The 21807-nt window shown below is 54.2% G+C and overlaps 1 protein-coding gene across 1 annotated transcript; it reads left to right on the forward strand.

Moving 5' to 3' along the window:
• LOC309587395 (techylectin-5B-like) lies at positions 1-14865 on the forward strand (the record flags this gene model as incomplete). Its single annotated transcript, XM_082305512.1, has 6 exons — positions 1-432; positions 6869-7091; positions 10013-10150; positions 11582-11798; positions 12993-13188; positions 14719-14865. The coding sequence occupies 6 exons, from the start codon at positions 1-3 to the stop codon at positions 14863-14865; spliced, it is 1353 nt and encodes a 450-aa protein (XP_082161638.1).
• Positions 14866-21807: the final 6942 nt, after the last annotated feature.

Below are 21807 nucleotides of genomic sequence, written 5' to 3' on the forward strand. Positions count from 1 at the left end.
ATGAGACACGTGGGGTCATCCCCGGGGACCATCCTCACCTGCCTGATGGAGGTCTGCCCCGGCACCGCCTCTACCAGGGCAGGTTTGCTATCCCTCATCCTCCTGGCCACGCTGAGCAACCCCTCGCTGCAGAAATCCCTGCCTGCGGCATACAGAGACCACGAGGGTCCCAAGGAGGGCACGGGCCTGATCCAGTGCGGGGAGTACAGCAACCAGGTGCTGCCCAACGGCCGCTGTAAGATCGTGGCCACGCTGCCGCAGGGGGACGAGCAGCGATGCCCGGACATGTTTCGTTGCACCGATGAGGTGTCCTACTGGCTCCACGAGAATGAGGAACGCAAGCAACAGGTCCTGGAGCTGCGGGAGTTCATTTCAGAGCTACAGGAGGAGCTGAGGAACCACCGGCACCGCATCAAAGTCCTCGAGCTCCAGGTAAAGTGTTGCCCTTCGCAGACCCCCTCCGTGCGGGTGCCCACGGTCCCTCCCCATGGTCCCTTCCAGCTCCCAGCAGTTGCAGGGGGAGGACACCTGGTGAAGCATATGGTGTTGTTCTGACCACGGACTGCGATATCCATTAAACCCCAGCTGCTCCTACTGTGATGGCTCAGGAGCCTTCCAGGGCTGATCTTTCTTAACATTAGCCACAAACCCTTTGGTGTTTTATCTGTGCTATCTCCTCCACCTTCGAGCCTGCCTAGAAGGGGTTGCTGATCTATCCCATTGCCCATAGTGGGATCCCAGACTAGATCTGGAGTTTTGGGTGGCCAGTGAAGGACCACATCGCTGATGGCCATGGCTGAGCAGGAGAAGCCCTGACCTCCAGCCCGCAGCACCCTTCCTGCAGTCTCCTTTCGGGTGCTCATCCCACCCCATCTCCATTCACCAGCCCCGCAGCCTGCAGCTTCACGCTAACACATTTTCTCCCAACTTTATTTGGCACCTCCGAAGCTCTCAGATGTTTGGCACCGTCCCGTGGCTTTGCCCGGCAAACGCTTGGCTTGGCTGTCGGCAGTGGCAAGCAGCAGCTCGCAAAGGGCTGTAACCAGGAGCAGGGAGGGAGCAGGGTGTGTTTTTGCTGGCTGTAGGAGTCGTTTCCCAGCTGAGATGTCTTGGCTGTTGATGAGATGCGCAGAAGAACCAGCAGCAATCTACTGGTGTCAGCTGGAAGAGCCCCGAGACCGCTGGGTGAATAGCACCCTTGTCTTTGCTCTTGGAGGAGTTGAGGTCTGATACGGTCTGGCTCTGGGGGTGATTTATTCTCTGTTCAGCTTCCTTTCATCCTGGCCCTTGGGGTCCCTGTTCGGAAAGCCTCCTTCGAGCAGCCCCGTGGGGAGGGAGAGGCCGTGCCGGAGGCTGCAGGGCTGTTTGAGCGTTGCGATGGCCACGCTGTTGGGTGGGCGTCTGTGCCGTGGGGGTCTCCGTGGGAGTGAGGTGTTCCTGGCGCGATGGAGGAAGGGTGGGAGGCACGTGAGTCAGGATGGGTGCTCGGGCAGACCCACTCGCTGCCCCCCACCCAGGGTCCCTCCTCCCGTGTTGGCCCCTGTCCCCCATCCTGCCTTCTTGCCCGCTTTCCACTGCTCCTCTCCCATTTTCTCCTTGCACTTGCACTGGGACAAGCTGGTGCAATAGGTCTTCGGTCTCCCGACTTCCCGCATTCATCCCCTGGTGACATTTTGTCCCTTAGGGCTGTTTAATCTGTCCTTCCCCAATCCCAGCACTGGCCCCAAAACGCACTTCTGTGCTGCCTGGAGCTGCAGCTCTTTCGCTGACCTCTCCAGCTCAGAGCCAAGGAGGGAGATGCACTAAATATTTTCCCTGCAGTGTTCATGCTCTTAATCCATTCTTCATTTCCAGACTCTGAAATGACCCATCTAAAGGCAAGGTGTTCGGTCAATGGCAGTTGTGCAGGGTCTCTTCAGAGTCAGAGGGAAGAGGGAGAATCGAGCTCCCTCCGGAGATGCGAGTTGCCTGGTGGTGGCTGTAGAAGGAGCTGAGCTCATGGCCTCAAACAGGACACTCGGTGTTCAGGCGAGGGAATTAGATGTGGAGCGTGGGCTCCCAGTCCATCTAATTCACCCCAAACCCTGTGCTCAGCGCTGGGCCCCGCACCCCAAGGCGGCCATGGAGGGGCTGGAGCGTGGCCAGAGCAGGGCAGCGAGGCTGGGGCAGGGGCTGGAGCACAAGGCTGGGGAGGAGCGGCTGGGGGAGCTGGGGGGGCTCAGCCTGGAGAAGAGGAGGCTGAGGGGAGCCCTCATCGCTCTCTGCAACGGCCTGAAAGGAGGCTGGAGCCGGGGGGGTCGGTCTCTGCTCCCCAGGAACAAGCGATGGGACGAGAGGGAACGGCCTCAAGCTGCGCCAGGGCAGGTTTGGGTTGGGTATGGGGAAAAACTTCTTCCCCCAAAGGGCTGTCAGGGCCTGGCCCAGGCTGCCCGGGGCAGGGGCTGAGTCCCCATCCCTGGGGGGATTTAAAAGCCAGGGAGATGTGGTGCTGAGGGACATGGTTTAGTGGTGGCCTTGGCAGTGCTGGGTTAACGGTTGGACTCGATGGTGTTAAAGGTCTTTTCCAACCTAAACAATTCTTTGATTCTATGATTCAGTGATAATATCCATGCCCAGGTCCTGCACCTTCTTACCCTGCGTGCTGCTCTCCTGCTCACCGGCTGCTCCAGACTGAAGTTTGCCAGCGAGTTACATACACACAATTAAATTCACTGGGGAAATAAAAACACTCCCAGGTCTTTCCAGCTGCTGGTGTTTAGACCCCTCATACACGCACATACACATACGTGTATACGCACATACACCCGGACGTGCCTGCACACGTGCATGTACACCCTGCCCTAGACCTGTGAGCCCTATGGCCCATGTCCCTCCAGCTGCAGGCGCTTACACCCTGCAGCACTCACACATAGGAGAGAGCGAGATTGCGCTGAAAAATATAAGCTAAAGAAAGGGCTGGATAAGAGAAATCAGCCTGCAGTGATCAGGCTCAGTCGGACACGGGCACTGACTGGCAGCTGGTTTAAGCATGTCCAGTCCTTAATTCCCCCATCTCTCCGTTTTCCTACACTCATTCCCCATCCCTCACCTCCCCTCCTTTCCCCACCTTTAGTCTTTCCCCTGAAGATCCCATAATAACTCTCGCAGAGTCCCACAAGCCCGTAATACTCCTGATAACTGTGTTTCCCCCTTCTTACCTGCTGCAGGGCTCAGGTGGACCCTGTTCAAGGCCATGCCCCAGCAGGTCCCTTCCTGGCCCATCGGCAGCGGCTGAAGCCTCTGCTCTTCCTAGTTGTCTCCCTTATCACCTGCCTGATAATTTCTATGTCATTTTTTTAGTTTATTATTTGTTTCCCTGCTATTTGCTATTTTTTTTTTTTATTGAATCATCCTTAGACAGATGCTGGATGCTCTCACACCATACCCTGGCTCTCCTGTGCAAGCTGGTGGACAAGGATGCTTCTGGAGCAGCACCAAAGGGTGGGATTCCTCTTGCCCACCTCCCATGTCTGCCATGCAAGGGTCTCTGTGGGATCCAGCCGATCTCGTAGAGATCTGAGCAGTGAATGCAGACATAGGTGCTGCTAGGACCTCTTGGATGTCTCCCGGAGGATGGGATGAGTTGGGAGAGCTCATTTCTCCTTAATGGGAGCCCGGGTGAGGAGTTCTGAAGGAGATGTCTGCTGTGGGGTGCTGCTGGGCTCCTCACCCTACAAGGAGAGCAGAGGGACACAGGGTGCACCCAGGTGTCCCGGAGCAGCCAGGTCCCACCGAGGTGTCTCCAAGTGGTTCATCCCTGGGGGACAGTGCCAGCAAAATCCACGCCACCAAGATACTGTTGCCCTCAGAAAGGGGACATCCTCTGAGATCTTTTGGGATCATCTATAGAGTTTCAGACCTCAATTGGAAAGGGCCCTGAGCAACTGGATCCAGCTGGGAGATTGGATCCAGCTGGGAGATTGGATCCAGCTGGGAAATTGGCCCTGTTTTCTGCAGGGGGGTGGGCTGGAGACCTCCAGCCATTTCTTCCAATCTTAGTTTTTTTACATGAGTCTAAAAAAATAAAGGGATGGGAGTCCTGGAAGAAGAAGGAAGAAAACAAAATCTGTAGAATTTAACTGATGGCAATGGGTGTGTCCTGTCACCCTCCAAGCACCGGAGCGGGGGGAAAGCAAGAAGCATGGGGAGTTATGGGTAAATGGAGGAAACCAGAGGCAGCAGCGGCTGCTGAGCTGCTCGCCTCTGCTCCCCGCCAGCTTCGGGACCCTCCCGTAAGGAGTTTTCCCGCTGCATTGGTCTGGCAACTTCCCAATGCCTGTGCCCAGCCTGGGAAGCTGCTTTCCTCCTCCATCCCCTCGCATCTCCCCGGAGTCGCCCTGCCGAATCCCCCGCTGCGTCAGCCTAGGTAGGTCTCCTCCACCTCCGTTCCTCCCACTGAGGAGCTGTTGCTCCCTTAATCCGTCTTCATAAATCAGCCTCCGGCTGCTGCCGGTTGGTCTCCCCAGGGTTTGCTGTCAGTTATTTCTCCGGGAGCTCAGCGTGGGCTTGTCTGTCCGAGCGGAGACGTCTCTCTGAGCTCAGCATCCCTTTCGGAGCCGAGCGAGAGCAACGGGCTCTTTCAGGTCACAGCTCCGCTCGGGCTAACAGGGACACCCAGATTGGGTCACATTTGCCCCATCTATGTCCTTTCTTCCCTCCCCACCTCCCTCCTTCCAGCATGAGGGTGGTGAGGCACTGGCCCAGGTTGCCCAGAGCGGTGGGAGATGCCCCATCCCTGGCCACATTCAAGGCCAGGTTGGACGGGGCTCTGAGCACCCTGGTCTGGGTGAAGCTGTCCCTGCCCATGGCAGGGGTGGGACTGGGTGGCCTTTGGAGGTCCCTTCCATCCCAAACCATTCGGTGATTCGATGATTCTATGATTTAGGGAGCAAAAGGAACCCCCTCGCCCAGCCCTCCCTGTGCATTTCCAGTCCTATTGCATTTGCACGGCTGGGTCATGCACAGAGCAGGACCCCGCTGTGCAAAAATCCAGCCCCTGTCCCACCGGAGCAGAGGGATGCGGCGAAGGGAGCAGCATCGGGGCACGGTCGCGGTGGGCTGGCTGTGCCGTTTTTAATCAGCAGCAAGGAAAAAAAGGTATCAACTGTGGAGGAGGGGACTGTCTGGGAGAAAGCATCATGGGGTTTACTCGGAGAGCTGATGCGTGGGTGAAGGGAGCTGGAAGAAGCCTGTATCAGTCCCAGCTCACAGAGCAGGTGGGAGGGACGGCTGATTTATGGTGGAGCTGGAGACATCGCAGCCCTGAGAAGGAAAGCGCTGTGCCGTTGCACGCCGTAATCCCCACCTTGCTGCCCCCGCCTATCTAGCTGCGCTGGATTTTGGGATGCAGGCAGGTTTGGTGGGCTTTTAGCAGGGCCATGCAGGCAATTCCTAAGCAACATTGGGAAGGGTATTGCAGAGCTGCCATTAGTTATTGTTACAATAACCCAGCAGCGGCGATGCCATCTCCAGGGAACAGCAAGCTGAGACGTGTCCTGGCAGGAATGGGGACCAAGGAATGGGGACCGAGGTGTGAGCCGGGTCCTGGGAGCAGCTGGAAGGGAAAAAACCATAACCTGGGCATGCAAACCCCTTCCAGCTGAAGGAAATTCCCAACCCTCAGCAGCACCACTGCAGTTTTGCAGGTCGTGATGAGCCAAGTGCCAGATCTCTGTATCCCCAGGGATATTTAATAAGCCACACGCTTGCACGGGCACCTAAAAATCCAGCTTTGGCCCTGATGCTGGGGAGAGGAAGGTGAGAAAATAAACTCATTTATTTTCAGGGTCTTTGGGGTGGCTTGTGAGCCCCAAGGCAGTGATGCCGAGCGGGTGATGGAGGAAGAGATGTCCCCATCAGGGGACAGGGAAGGGCAGTGCTGGTGGAGAACCAGCATCCCTCCATCGCAGATGGGGGTACGGGATTGCCGGACCCACGGGAGGGTATTGGGGAGCACGGTGTAGAGCTGTTTTATCGCCCAGGGGAGGGAATGGGGGGTTCCCAGGCTGCTGTGGGATTTTGGAGGTGCTGTTTAAGGCCTGTTCTGCCATCTAATGGACAGGGAGCACTGAACAAGAGAGACGAGCGTGTCTGCGGTGACTGCGTCTGGGCATGTTCGGTGCGTGCTGGTGGGGCTCAGGGTGCCCATCTCCTGGTATGAGCTGTGGGCATCTCCAGCCAGCTTGTACCTACATTTTATGTAGGATCAGAGTCTGGTTGTCCTAAAAACAAGCAGTAAAAGGGTCGTGAAGGGGACTGGGGTCCCGTATCACACCCACTCCTTGCATAGCATGGATGTGGTCATTGCTGTTTGCAGGACACCAGCCGTTGCCCAAAGAGCAGGAGGTGGCTCACCATGCAAGGTGTCAATAAGCTGTGGAGCTCCTTATAAAGTTATAAAACGTTATATGGTTCAAGGGGAGATTGGACAACTTTTTGGAAGGAAAACCCAGCCAGGGTGGCATTGCTAAATACATAGAAGCCACATCTGTGTTGCAATGGGTTGCAGACAGGAGGGTGTTTGGAGAGGAACCCTATACACTTGCCTTGCTCTTGCAGCCCTCGGCTTGCCTGTGCACGCCCTGCCTGCACCACAGCCTGGGAATATCGAGCTGCCTGTGGCTCCCACGGTGGGCTGGGGGCTGGTATGGGACCACAGGACGATGGTGAGGGTGCAGGCACCATCCTTGGCATCCTTGGTCTTCGTTGGTGCATGCAACGAGCACTCCTCCGCCCGCGTGCTCCCCTACCTGCCCGTCCCTGGGCCATGCCCCCAGCTCCGTGCCGGTCCCCAGGCATCCCCCCATCCCACCTTTCTCCCTGCCCGCAGCATGAGGAGGCGGTCGGCCGGAACCACAGCTTGGCCCAACGGGTGCAGGACCTGGAGCATCGGTACAGCGAGGCCAGCACCCTGCAGCACATCCAGGCCACGTTGCTCTACGACATGCAGGCGCAGATAAACAACATCTCCGTCCTGACCGACTGGGCCTGGCGTAACCCCACCTGCCTCGGCCCCGCCGAGATGAGGCTGCAGGAGGAGATGCACCATCCAGGTGATGGGGAGCTGCTGGAGCAGGGTGGGAGGGGATGCTTCACCCTTAGGACCTCTCTCAAGGCGGGGGTTGTAGGGAAAGAGTGTGGGAAAACTGCTTTAAATCCCCTTTGCATTGGCCAGGAGTCTGATCTCACCCAACTTGCCTTTCCAAGGCTGCCGGGAGGGCTCCTCAGAGCAATGGACCCCTCTGGGGATGGTTTCCATGCCGTCCAGGAGAAGGGTCCTGTCCCTCGGTGGCTCCTTTTTCTCTCCTGGGATGGTGTGGGATGCTCTCGGGGACCAGCTCGGGCTCCGAGATTGGCATTGCTCCCACCATCACCCCACCCGCCGTCAGCTGCGTGCGCCTTCCTCCCAGCTCCAGGGACTGTTTTGCCATCCAAAAAACCTGACCAAAAAACCAAGATTTTTTTTCTTAATTTTTTAAAATTTTAAATTTTAATTAATTTAATTTTTTTTAATTAAATTTTTCACAGCATGAAATTAGGGCTTTGGTGAAACTCCTCAGCTTTGAAAAACAACTATTTTCTGTTATTTCTCACACACTCTTTTTTTAACGAATGCATTTAAATTTTTGCCAGGTTTTCAGTTGTTTTCCTTGTTAGTTCTTGGAATGTTTTCTTTGTGTTTTAGCAAACACAGGATCTTTCAATTAAAGAATTCAAGGTTCGGTTTGACTAAAACCCCATTTTCTGCCAAAGAACCCCCTGCCATGAAAACATTTTGACCAGGGCCTACCATAGCGAGAATCTGCAAAGCTCAACCTTGAGGTGCTAGAGGGAAACTGAGTTGTTTTTGCGACCTGTTTGAGCCTCTGGGTCTGCGGCAAGGGGATGGTGCTCCTTGAGAAGACAAGACCAGATGTGCCAGTCGGGTCCCCGTGCCCCAAATCCCACCTCCTGCAGCAGATATCCAGCAGGAGCAGCGGAGAAGGATGAAGCGATATTTCTGAATAGTCTTCCAGCCGTTGGTGAACTGTGGTCGAGGGACTTTAAAGATGGCATCTGTCTTCTCCATCGAGGAGCAGGCTGGATGGGATGACTCAGGCAGCACGTGCAGCTGAACCACTGATGGCTTTCACCTACCAACCTTGGTTTGATTTGAGCTGGTGACATCTCTGGGGGAAAGCCATGTTACTTGAGCCAACTAGTCTAAGCCCTTTGTGTTGTGCTCGTTTAAAGCTCTTTTGGCCATCCATGTTGTGGTGGAGGTAGCATAAACTGGTACCTGCTTCCAGGGGCCTCTGAGCCCTGAGCAAGAAATGCTCTGTGCAAAACCAGGACGTCCGAGTTGATGTCTACACCCATGACCATCACCTGCAAGCCAGAGCTGGGATTCATCTCCATAACTTGGCATGACCGGGATGGTGACTTCTCTGGCCCGGAGAATGCCAGCCTGAATGCCGCTGGTTGAAGTAGCACTTTTAGCTGATTAACTTTAGGTGGGATCGGGCTCTGCCTGCTGTCCTGGATGCTTGTTGGGTCTAGATTGCCGCTCCCTGACCTCTTGCTTGCTGCGCACAACTGGTTTCTCCCACACGCTCCCCCGCAGCAGCACTGCTGGTTGGTGCCAACCTCAAAGGGTGTCCCCAAGCTGTCACCAGCCTGCGGGGGACCTCCCAGCCACCATGCCCTCCCGTTGGTGGGCTGGGATGTTGCAACTATTCATCCATCGTTCCCCCCCGGACTTACTTTCCCATTCACAAGGAGCTTTCGTTATCTGCCGGTCCTGTGGTCTCATCCTTTTTTCGTGCCTCCTGGAAGGGCAATCTCCTACGCATGCTTTCTGCTCCCTCCCTTCCTCAGGTTCCTGGTCCTCCCAGTGATCCCAGTCTGGTATTCAGGCCACGCTGTGCTTCAGACTGGTCTAGCTGTATGAGTAAAAGGAAGGGGAGCTGCCTGTGTGAGCTGCCTTTGTGCCTTTCTTTCTGAAGATGGGATTCATCCCAGCAAGGAGGCTCAGCTCACAGAGGAAGATGCTTCATGTTGGGTGTCTACATACGCGTGTCCCCACGTGAGCTGGGTATTTAAGATAAGGAGGCAAACAGCGCGTGGATCGAGAGCAATTCAGCGTGCTCTTTCCACTGCTATGACTGGGGTGTCAGTTCAGCTGACACCTAGTGCCACCCGAAATACTCTGGAGCATCCAAGACATCCACATAAGCCTGGCAGATACAAGACAGGACCTACACGGGACAGCTGAAAGCCAAGCCCGGGGCATCTCGGATGTCACCGCGCATCTCTGTGCAGAGAACTCAGCTGAGCTCCTTTGGTAGGTGATGGAAGGAGACGGGGAGAGCGGCTCTTCTCTCCTCTCCCACGTAAAGCCAGGACAAGCTGCCCTCTGCAGAAGTCTTTAAGGACTAGCTGGGACCACCTGCCCGAAGTATAGATGGCTGCTGCCAGGTGAAATAAATCCCACCTGAAGTATCCCAGTTAAAAACATCTCTAAGTTTTCCAGAATGATTTTGATCCCCTTTCCTTGTAAGACAAAACCCACCGCAGCAGTTTGGGAGAAGAAAAACTCCCTGCTATTATCTACACCGACCATTGCTCCACAACCACCCTGTTCTTTGTCAATGTATGAGACATTTTGGTGTGAGATATAATCTAATTTGAGCCTGGCAAAACACGCCTCATTCCTGCGTTGCCGTTACAGAACCGGTGGAACTGAAGATCGTTCCCCAGCCACAGCATCCTTAAGTGCAGATCTGTGTTAACGAACCTTATCGCTAATAAGCCCCTGCTCTCGGGTGTGAAGCCAGCGTGCTGCAGAGGCTTTCAGCTTCAGAAGCAGCTCTGGATCCAGGTTTATATTTCCAGCTCTGCATTACGATTGCATGGGAACGATATTGGTTTGGGCTGCGTGCCCCTTTCTCCGTGCTGTGCCCTAAATGCCGTGTTTCTCTGCTTTCTCGCTCAGAGGTGAAGCACGCCAGGAACTGCCCCATCGACTGTGCTTCCGTTTACTACAACGGGCTCCGGCGCTCTGGGGTCTACAGCATCATGCCCTCGGTCGGAGGGATGCCTATCGAAGTGCTGTGTGAGATGGACACCGAAGGTACTGCAGGAGGCACCGACAACAGCTTCTAGAAGAACTTTGGGTGGGATTTGTCTAACCTGAGAGTTGTGTCTTATATCTGAGCTATTTTGAAGCTACATTATAGTCAGCGAGAGTAGCAGCTCCAGAAGGGCTCTTCTCCAGGGACGGAGGACTTGTCCTTTCTGCTGACTAAAGGAGGGATTTGGATGAAGAGTTCAAACCAGACATTACGGCCGGGATTCAGTTGCCTAAATACCGGGGTTTAGTGTTCTTTGAGATGTCCTCATGCATCCAAGATATTTGCAATGCACTAGTGGGTGTGACACAGGGCTTAGGGAAAGAGAAGCCCTTCTGGAGCAGCAGTTGGTCACCGGGGGGGTATCTGGAGCATCTCCGGGTGGTGGAGGGCTATGTGTGGGCAACCGCTAATTGTAGCTGTGCTGAAGTAAGGAGAGGGGAGGTAGATCCTCTCCCACAGATATTTTGGAGTATAAATGAGGGAGCAGGTGACCTCCCACACCCTTGCTGTCTAAATATCCATACAGAGCACGCTACTGTCATCCCAAGGCACAAACTTACTAGCAAAATTAGTTTGCGCCACTTGAGTTTTGGAAGGATAATGACAATCGTCAGGGAAATGGGGCGGTGGATCGTCAGCCCATTGCCCCATGGATCTGCTCCAGCCTGGAGGTGTCACAGCAACACGTCCCATGCTGGAGGAAGGGGTTCAGCTTCTCACACGTAGGCATCTCCCCTATTGTAGTATCTACAGGTGACTGCAGCTTTGGGATGCACGTGCTCGTTAAGAAACAGGCTGGTCAGACAATGTGGTCTCTGTTATGTCATTACTATTATTTGCATGACCATCAACACAATCTTGGACACTGTAAAGTGACAGGCTGTACAAACAGCAAATAAAAAGATGGCCCCGGTCCTGTCCCCCGCCGCCCCAAGCTTATAACATTGGAATAAAATGAGAGAGGAGAGAGGGATTTGGACAGATGGGAGAGCAGATGGAGACAGTGAGACAATACTGGGAGAGCTCGTGTGCCTCTGTGGTGCTGCAGGAACAGTACATAATAATCTCCAAACTCCAGGATCTCTAGTTTGTTCCAGTCCCAAAACATTTGCCTCCCAAAAACTACCATCTCTCTCATTTAAAACCACCTTAAGATCTGGGATGACCCTCTGACAGTCAACAGGGGAATGCCACCACGAACCGACATGGGAGAGGTGGGAACCTTTTTCTGTGAGCTATGACGGGCACCACGTCTTATCCCCCTGCAGCAACCGACACTGTATTTTGCCAGTTGGTGGAAGGCCACATGACAAGGAGATACCTTGCCGAGCTGCAGATGGATCCTCAGAGGTGACACCAGTAAGGGGTCTGTCTGGGACCCTTGGATGCTCCCTGGAGACTCCCATTTGACATTATCTCTCTCCTGGCAGGTGGGGGCTGGACAGTCATTCAGAGGCGTCAGGATGGCTCCGTTGACTTCAACCGGACCTGGAATGAGTACAAGGAGGGCTTTGGGGACCTCAATGGCGAGTTCTGGCTGGGCAACGAGAACATCCACAAGATGACGAGCCAAGGGGACTACTCCCTGCGCATCGACCTGGAGGACTGGAACAACAAGCACAAGCACGCCTTCTACCAGGTCTTCAGGTAGAAAGTGGGATGGCCTTCCCTGATTCTCATAGATGCAACTGGTTCAATGCTGGGAGACCTTCAGGCATGGGAACCCCACTGAAGTCAGAGTGACTCTGTCTAGAGAGCTCTTCTTGCTGGGCCCAGGCTGTCTATCCTTTCTTCCTCACCTGGATTTGACCACCAATTTTTGCTCCGGGTCGAAGCCTGGGTGTGAGCTAGCAAATGTACAGTGTTGTTCAGCCATGGCCAACATCCACAGCCCCAGGGATGTAGGACCCACGGGCAGTCCCCAGCTGCTTAGGGGTATTTTTTCTGCCAAAATTATTGAGCTCTGTGTCAAAATCAGGGTTTTGAATCCTGTGGTCTTGCTGGACAGGTCCTCCAGCATCTCCCTGGTTTAGAGTCACGTTTTGATTTTTGCCCTCTTTACTCATGGCTTTTACTTGCTGGGCCTGATGTAATGTCCTTCAGTGTCTACAGCTCTTCCCCTCCTCTGGTGTTTTATTTATCCATACCACGTCAGCCACATCCTTTCTTAATCAGAGGTGACCAAGTCTGTCTAGACTGGCCCAGATGAACTCCTTCCCCGTCTCTACTGGAAATGCTTGTGGGTGACTGGAGTAATCCGCCATGGGAGGATGTCCAAGGGAGCACCGCACCTCATGGACACTTGAAGCTTGAAGGCTTTGAGTAGACCCCAAAACTGCTGGGAAAAAAATCCCATTGCCTAAATATGCCATGGAGCGTTCTCCACTAGCCAACGTGTGCTCTGAAGGGTCACCCTGACTCTTCTCATCAGACGTCTTGTCTAATGGCAGTGACCTTCAGCCTTTGCTAGCCCAAGGGCAGGTTACTAATTAGCTCAGTCTAGGTGAAGAGCGGGATGCTTGTTACGCAGAGAGGAGGCAGTGCTGTGTAATTAGAGGGACTGTCTTGCCAAAGCTGCCGCAGTCTTTTGTTGTGGTTTTAGAGTCAGGGTCTGCCCAGTTCAGCCCTAGAATAAGTGCCCTGAGTCATGACAAAATCATGCACGTCCCACAGAAGGCAAAAATACAACATCTTTGCCTTCTAGAGGTGATGAATCACAGCAGGGAGCCTGGCCAGAGCAGCTCCATGATTGCTAGGTGTCCACACCAGGAATGTAGTATCCAAGTTGGAAAGGAGACTCAAACGCTCCCCATTAAATAGTCCCACTTTTCTTGCTTGCAGCATTGAGGACGAGGCAAACTATTACCGCCTGCACGTGGACGGGTTCAGCGGGACGGTGGAGGATTCCTTTGCCTGGTACCACAACAAGAGGAGCTTCAGCACGCCTGACTCAGGGAACATCTGCGCCGAGATTTCCCATGGAGGCTGGTGGTACCACCAGTGCTTTTTCTCCAACCTCAACGGGGTGTACTACAAGGTAAGGTGGAGGAATGAGGACGCAAGGTGCTTTTTCTCCAACCAGCTTCAAAGGAGTGTACTACAAGGAAATATCTTTATCGATGATCGGGAGGAGGGGATGGAGGGCACCCTCAGCCAGTTTGCAGGGGACACCCAGTCGGGCGGGAGCGTTGGTCTGCTGGGGGGCAGGAGGCTCTGCAGAGGGCCCTGGCCAGGCCGGGGCGATGGGCCCAGGCCCCGGGGTGAGGGGCAGCAAGGCTCAGGGCCGGGTCCTGCCCTGGGGGCACAGCAACCCCAGGCACCGCTGCAGGCGTGGGGAGGAGCGGCTGGGAGCTGCCCGGGGGAAAGGGCCTGGGGGTGCTGGTCGACAGCCGCTGGACATGAGCCAGCAGGGTGCCCAGGTGGCCAAGAGGGCCAGTGGCACCCTGGCTTGTGTCAGGAATGGTGTGGCCAGCAGGAGCAGGGCAGGGATGGTCCCCCTGTGCTGGGCACTGGGGAGGCCGCCCCTCGAATGCTGTGCTCAGCGCTGGGCCCCGCACCCCAAGGCGGCCATGGAGGGGCTGGAGCGTGGCCAGAGCAGGGCAGCGAGGCTGGGGCAGGGGCTGGAGCACAAGGCTGGGGAGGAGCGGCTGGGGGAGCTGGGGGGGCTCAGCCTGGAGAAGAGGAGGCTGAGGGGAGCCCTCCTCGCTCTCTGCAACGGCCTGAAAGGAGGCTGGAGCCGGGGGGGTCGGTCTCTGCTCCCCAGGAACAAGCGATGGGACGAGAGGGAACGGCCTCAAGCTGCGCCAGGGCAGGGTTGGGTTGGGTATTGGGAAAAACTTCTTCCCCCAAAGGGCTGCCAGGCCCTGGCCCAGGCTGCCCAGGGCAGGGGCTGAGTCCCCATCCCTGGGGGGATTTAAAAGCCGGGGAGATGTGGTGCTGAGGGACAGGGTTTAGTGGTGGCCTTGGCAGTGCTGGGTTAACAGTTGGACTCGATGATCTTATGGGTCTTTTCCAACCTAAACGATTCTGTGATTCTATGAAAGGTGGAGGGATGAGGATGCAAAGTGCTTTTTCTCCAAGCAGTGCTTTTTCTCCAACCTCAATGGGGTGTACTACAAGGTAAAGCGGAGGGATGAGGATGCAGACGTTAGCACACGAGGTCCAGGGCCGGGAGGATGCTGTTGGTCCTCACATCATAGCAATCCTTCCTGGCTTTACCAGCCTCTGCTTTCCAGGGAGGGGACAAAACGAGTGCTGGGTACCAAGGCAGTCCAACCTTTTCAGTACCATGGGACAGACACGAGTATTGAGACACCTCTGCATGTTGGGGTCTGGGACCGCATGGTGGAAACCTGTGGTACGGGTGACTCACGCAGCCTGGGATGGATGGATGCAAGCTCCATTGGGACCATTTGAAATATGTTGGGCTTTATGTGCTCTTTTCACCACATCATTGTTAAGCTCTTTGCTCCAGCGTTTCAGAGCAATTGGTTTTCCAATGCTCCCGTCCAGATGACGGTTTTGTGCGTTTCCCATGCCTGACCATCCTTCTTGCTCTGCATCACAGGGCGGCCGATACTCCATTAAAAACCGCAAGATCCTGGGGCCGGACGGTATCGTGTGGTACTCGTGGAAGGACACAGACTACTACTCCCTGAAGAAGGTGGTCATGATGATTCGACCACGCACTTTCCGGCCCCACCTCTCCCCATGAAGGATCCTGGGGTGTTCTTCATTTCACCTCACATTGAACGTTGGGAACAGAGGGCTGGAAATAGTTTGCTGTGAGCAAAAACTGATGCTGGAGATCCCAGAGGGACCGAGCCACCATGCCCATTGCTGCCTGTTTGCTTTTGAGAGAATTGAACCAACAGGACAAGTGTCAAGACCTTCAAGAAGTGTTTGGGTGGTGAAAGCTCTCCTAAAAATGTGGAGGTGATTGCTGAGAAGGGCTTTGTAAAGACAAGCATTGGCTTGCTGTTCGCCGAGTAGCAGCAGTCCTTGGCACGCTTGGGCATCCCCAAGGCATGAGACTAAATCCAGTTGACTGGGTGATGGGAGTCAACTGCACACTGAGGCTGGACCTTACATTGAACGGAGATGTTGAGTGCTCTGGCTACCAACCCAACGGTATTTTAGAGGGAAGCAAGGAACCAGCAATCCTATACGACTTTTCCATATGGGATGTGAAGGACCAATTCTTGTGCCGTAAGATGAGCATCTCTCTGGTCTCGGCAGAGTTTCTCTGTTCACATCACCGCGTACGTATTTGGTACTGAAGGTCCACCACCCCAGGGATGTGCTAGGGTGGCTCCGAGGTGCTGAGATGGCCCTGAGGAAAGCCAGAAGCGCCCAGGGACAGTCTCACGGGCAAAGGAGGAGGAAGGTCTGTAGTGGCCCTCGCCTTCTCTGCCAGGGATTGTGTGTAACATGGACATTAGCTAGCTGCGATAATAATACTCCAAATGAAAAGATTTAAAAATAAAAAATACAGAAGGTTTTCCATTTTCCATTCCATTTTCACCTCCATGTCCTTTCTCTGGCAAAGAACTTCTGATGAATTTTCTACCCACCCTAAAAGTGGTCTGCAGGAATGATCAGACATGATTTTAAGTCTTTTTTTACTGCCTTACTCTGGATAAAGACGATTCGTTGTTGCTGTCTTTTAATTTTCCATTTGCAGCTGCAGCGAGAGACCCTCCTTTTTTCCTGACTTTGCTTCCTCGCAGGATCAAGAGCTGGAGGCTGGGACTTGGCCTCAGCCCTGATTGTGTTTGGTGATGAATATTTAATTGGATTACCTTTTTCCTGTTTTGTGTGCGCAGATGAGTTCAAAGAGGGTTCAGCGAAGGGGAAAGGCAGATGTGTTAGAGGCAAGCACCGCTCCTCCCAACTACTTGTCTCCTGCTTGATGCTTTGCTGGCTCCCTGATGGTTTCTGTAGCTTTTACGCTGTTCTGGACAATATTTTGTCTGGAGCCTCATTTTTCATGGGCAAATCAAGCGGAAAAATTACCTTCCAAGCATCCTACAAACTAATATCACCAAGATAATAAAACAACATTATTTGTCTTTCCCTCTGCTGGGTTTGCCTTGGTAGTCTTCCCTGGGGGGAGGTGTTCCCAAGACATACCTGATGGTGTCTGGGAGTTGCAACGGGCTGGCCCACGCTGCTGTTGGACCATCAATTGCCATGAACATCTGGGCAAGCTTTCTTGCCTCGTGGCACGCGCGTCTCAGCTATAACACCATTCCTTCAGGGTCCGACCTTCCCTCTTTGGACTGCAGGCGTTCAACAGGCCATGATGTCCACTGTTAAGCAATGCCCTACTAAGAGACTAATAAATCACTTGAATAAGCAACAACCTAATTGACCAATGATCACGTTATCATTATTCATCTACGATCTGATTTTGCACATTATTAAACACAACGATAAAGGTATCACTCTTAAATCTTATGAATCACACACTGCTACTGCTGAATTAGTTTTACCATCCTTCCCTCCTCATAGATCTTGATACAAGTGTCTCCTTTTTTACCCTCTTGCACCAAGTCTTTTGGACATAGCCCTGATGGAGAGTCCAGTGAGTTGTCCGAGGACATCCCATGCAGCTGGGTACCCAGGTCAGCCTCACCACCATCTGTAGGCATCCGTCTTCCAATCACCGAAAGATCCCATCCTCCTGTGTTCCTTACCTGGTTTCATAACTTATTCCTCTTTTTTTTTTTTCTATTTCTACCTTAACACTTCTTTTTCTCAGCCCAATCTGCCCCTAATTACTTTTTTTTTTTCCTTACTGGTCCCAGTTCTGCTACATCCATACTCAAATTTGTTATATCTGATGCCATGATTGACGCAATCTTGGCCTTATAGGCCATTACTGATATGGTTGCCTGTACACAGGTGGCTTTGCAAGACTCTGCACCCCAAAGCTCCCCTGCAGTTATGGGGTTCATACTGGACACACGCTGGGTGCCTTGTACACTCTCTAAGATGAATCGTTCTGCTTCAGACGTGGCTCCTCCACCTTGCCCAAACAGCTTTGCACGCACGGATAGCCTGCATGCTGGAGGAGCAGGTAGAATAAGGTGATTTTCATCCTGTTTTGGAGTTCACACGGCATCCTCACCCTTGAACAGTTTTAATCACTCCCTTGATTCCCCCCAGAAGCCCCAGCTAGTTATGACGCCCAACGCTCCAGCTGCACCCCTTGCTCACCAGTGCCAGCTTCCCATGGACGAATGGCTGGTACCTTGCCCAGATTTAGGATTCTGAGAAACCAGCACGAGGCTATGGACTGGAGGAAGGACATCAAATGACAGAACTGTCCCTGCACAATGTCACTGCTGTTGATGACGCATGAGCCAAGAAAAGCTCCCAGAGCCTGGCGGTGGGTTGATGGCAGGAGGATTCACCTCTTCGCTTGGCATCTTGGAGGCACTTCCAGGATGCTGCCTCTGTACCTGCTTTGATCTGTTATGTGTCACTTTGCAGAGACAGGGACTTGTCTCCCCCCGTGCAGGTCAGCAACGGAGCAGCACTTGTCATGTCTGCTCTGAAGGATGCCCAAGCATCCTCTGATGTTCAGGAGGTGCAACTCATAGCACAGGTCTTGCTTGGGCTGGGATTTAGGGCTGGGATTGCACCTGACTTTTCAAACAGGTGAGGTGGCATCAGGTGCAGAAGGTTTGTCCAGATCTCAGCCCTCAGAGTCTGGCATGTGCCATGAAATGTCTCCTTGGGAGGTTCCTTGAAGGCACCAAACCTTTGCTTTGTGCTTTCCCCTTGCATGTCCTGGTTGTTCCCGCAGGATGGTGCTTCGGGAGAGGACTCTGACATGTAGTCAAGGACCTGGTATCCATCACCTCCTCTCCCGTGTTTGGTTCAGGATGCCCAGGTGTGAGCGTCTGAGCTCCAACCTCTCACCCAGGCGTGGGTGTCTTCTGCCATTTGAGACTCGTGGGCTGAGGCCAGCACGTGGGATGGGCAGAGGTGACAGGGGACCCACAGGACACACGGCTCTTGGGACCACGTGGGTAACTCTGGGGGCATCTCGAATGGCGCTGCATGGTGAGATGAAGGTATTTGGTACCCCAGCAAGGCTAAGGGCAACCTGAGTCTCATCACTGCAAGCCCCAAATCCAGCCAGAGGATGCCTGAGTTCCTCCCAGGGAGGAGAAGTGGGGCCAACATCTGCAAAAGCAGCTCTGCTGCAGAAAGGGAAGGCTAAGCCTGGACTCCTGGGTGCTCACGCCCCATGGCTTGTAGTGGATGAGACATGGGGATACCTCCCCTGCCTCTCCCCCTGTATGGGGCTGACAACTCTGATGGCTTCCCCTGGAAGAAGGTGATGGTCCTGGTCCAGGCGTCTGCTGGGTACCAGGCTTTGGGCAAGACACAGCAGTGTGGCTCAGCAAGAAACTAAATACGCCCCATCAATGACCCCGTACACTCGCTGCTGCACTGGGGGAGGAAAGCGTGGCTGACCCCTTCTTCTGCTGTTCCCCTTCACGCTCAAACTAACCCCTGCCTCGTTAATTTGGCTGACCCCATGATAGTGCTGTCCAAAGTGATGCGGGGCAAGAAATTGTAGTGACAGAGCCTCATTGAGTGCGGCCACGAGGCAGACACCCCGCCGGGTCGCGTGCATTGCTGCACCAACCAGGCAGCCCTGCAGCCCCCTGCCCACACGGACATGCAATATTCCTGCCGCGGAGCAGCGGCTGGCTCTGGGTGCATCTTGCTGGGCGAAGAGCTACGTGACCTGGTGTTGTTTTGGCTCACAGCTATCCAAGAAGTTCTGAGAACAATTTCCATCTGATGTGTTAGGTCAATGCAACCTGTGAGATAATCAGGACTCATATCTGCTGGAGATGGAGAAGGTTTATGAGGGCCACCAGCCCATGCTCCCACAGATCTCCAGTCCCATGGTTGGGAAAGGCACCTGAACTGAGACTGGAAAACATGAAGGAAAGGGCTCCCGGAGTGATGATCATCAAAAAAAACCTTGGTGAGGGGTCCATGACCAGAGGACTGGATCTTCAGACACCTTGGGGCGAGGAGAAAGAGCCAGGGAGGGAGAACAGGGAAGTTAAACATTAGCTATTCTAAGACACAACACTGAAAACACTGGAAATGAGATTAAAACTTGATCAGTTTAGGGAAGGGATTATCTGAGGTGGACCACTGTGTTGGGCAAAAAGCTGGATGCAGGAAGAAGATCCAGCTCACCGCTCTCTCTACCCTAAGCCATCATCATCCACCCCCTTGACAGCAATGGGAGAAAAATGAGCCTCTGAAGCCTTGCTGGAGCATTGCCGATGTTCATTAGGATTCGGGCCATGGAGCAGGATGATCTGAGATGCAGGTGGTGATGGGTGGAGTGGGTTTCTGCTCCAGGTGCCTGGAGAGAGTCGAGAGTTTTTAGGATGTGCATCCTGACACCATCTGCATCACACTGTGCCTGGTTTTGACTCAGCCTGCTCCACTTTGGACGGCCTCCTCCAAACAGCTGCCTCCTGACGGTGTTGGTGCCATCAGCTGTGCCCCCGTCATCTTCTTCTTACCCTGCTGCCCCATTTTTCCCCTCGACACCCACTGGCTTCTCCCTAGGGAGAGCAATGCTCTCCTGGCTCTGCCCCCTGTTTCTCTCCACAAAGCTTCTGGGTGCTTTTTAAGGCTTTTTGGAGGAAGGTCTTTTAGTCTTTCCCTATTTTCTCCACCCTCAGCCCAGCTTGGGTGCCTCTTTCCACTCTGTCATGGTGCCTGCATCCCTTCATGCCCATCAACGCACATGCTGTTGTGGGCTATGGCACAGAGTCCTAGGGCAGAACAATATATTTAATTATTCTTTGTTTATTCAAATACAACATACCTAACAGACCAGTATTTTATTTGCTGTGGGTTTACCCAGCTCCTATGAGTCGGCTGATGGTCAGCCTCAAGACTCCTGTTGCCATCATCTGTACTGGATGTATACATCTTGCCGCCTTCTTGAGCCTGTGGCTTCTCCTCCCTTCTTGGGCGTAACAAGCTCTTCTGCTCTCCCCAGGTCCTCTCCCAGATGACTTTTGGGGGTTGCTAACTCACGTCCCACCGGTTCGTATGACCACGGTGGACTCTGCCACCTCAGCACTGACCCCACGTCCTTTTTTGCATGGTCCCTTTTGATATGGCCCCTTCGCTGTTGCACCTGAGCGTGATGGGAACCCCTGAGCATGGCTGCTGTGTTCACAGGGAGCTCTGAATCCCCTCCTGGGATTTGTCTTAATGTTGGCACCGAATCCCACACCCGCAGGACCACCAGCTCCTTGGTTGGACACCCATCTTCCAAGGCTTCTCAGGTTCAAGGAGGACCTCCTTAGCCCAGATCGGAGAGGACCAGGTCAGGGAGGACCTCCTTGGCGCAGGAGGAATGGACGCTTGACCCATCTGGGAGGCTGGTCCTAAATTTTGGTGCCATCACTTCTCTCAGGCTGAGCAAAGATGGGAGAGGAATTGGTACCACTTTCTCCTTAGGGTTGGAGAAGACACCACCCGGCTCCTCTCCTGGCACTGAGGACATGACGTTTTGCTTTTGTCTGCTCCGTGCGTAGACCAATGGGTCATCTGGCCTCAGCGTAGACCTTGGCATGTGCCCAGCTACCCCTGTGCTTCCTCACCATGCCGGCCAACTCCTCTCCATCTCCCAGCACATGGCTGAAATTTGGCTCCAGCTCCCTGCTCTGGGTCTGGGGTGGGTGCAGGCCTGGGTGCAAGGGGTTGATAGTGCTGGTGGGCCAAAGGAGCCCAAATCTGCTGCAGTCCCACCAGGCTGGGGTTGTCTGGGGCACTGGGGTAAAACAGACCCATCCCCCTGATGCACATGTTGCCTCCTACCCTAATTTCCCCCCCAGTCCTTTTCCCCTTCCCAGTGTAAGTGATACTGGGATGGCCCTCGCCCCCCCAAAAAAAAAAACACACACAAGGCACTGCACAGATCATGAGAAAACAAAAGAAATGCCAAGGCAGTTTATTTACAACCGTTGTATACAAAAAAAGGACAGCTCGTGCCACAGTTAGAACAGCCCCCTCCATCTCCTTCGCCCGCCGCCCTCCCCCGTGCTCCCCTCCCCGGGCTGGCAGCCCCCGGGGCTCCGGGGTCCAGGCGAGCATCTCGCGGCACAAGAAGAGACACGGTTCCCTCCAGACCCAAATCAGTGCTTGGAAAGTCTTGTCTGGCCATAGTGGAGATCAAACCCTCTGTTAGCATCAGGGTTGGAGGCTGATGAGGTGCTAGGGCATTGCAGCACTGGGACCACTGCCACTCCTAACTGGGAGAGGAAGGGACATCCCCACCCGCTTCTCCCACTGGGAAGGATCTCACTGCAACCTCTCTGCTTCGCTCACCCTCCCTGGAGGCAAAGATCACCCAGGGGATTGCACAGCAGCTCCCACAAAGCATCTGCTGGGCTGGTCACGAGCTGTTGGTGGGGTCCCAAACCGGCTTTCCTCCTGCCCTGGTGTCACCAGGAGGTGCCATTGCCGTTCCCAGGGGCTCCCTATGGCCGCTGTCTTCTCCAGAGAGGCATCTCCATCCCACCTCTGGCTCTCCAGCCTGGGCTCCCCTGGCTCCTCTTTCCCTCTTGCTTTACCCCGTCCCTTTCATCACGGT

This window comes from Platalea leucorodia, assembly GCF_965183815.1.
Source record: "Platalea leucorodia genome assembly, chromosome: 3".
Taxonomy (NCBI): Eukaryota; Metazoa; Chordata; class Aves; order Pelecaniformes; family Threskiornithidae; genus Platalea; species Platalea leucorodia.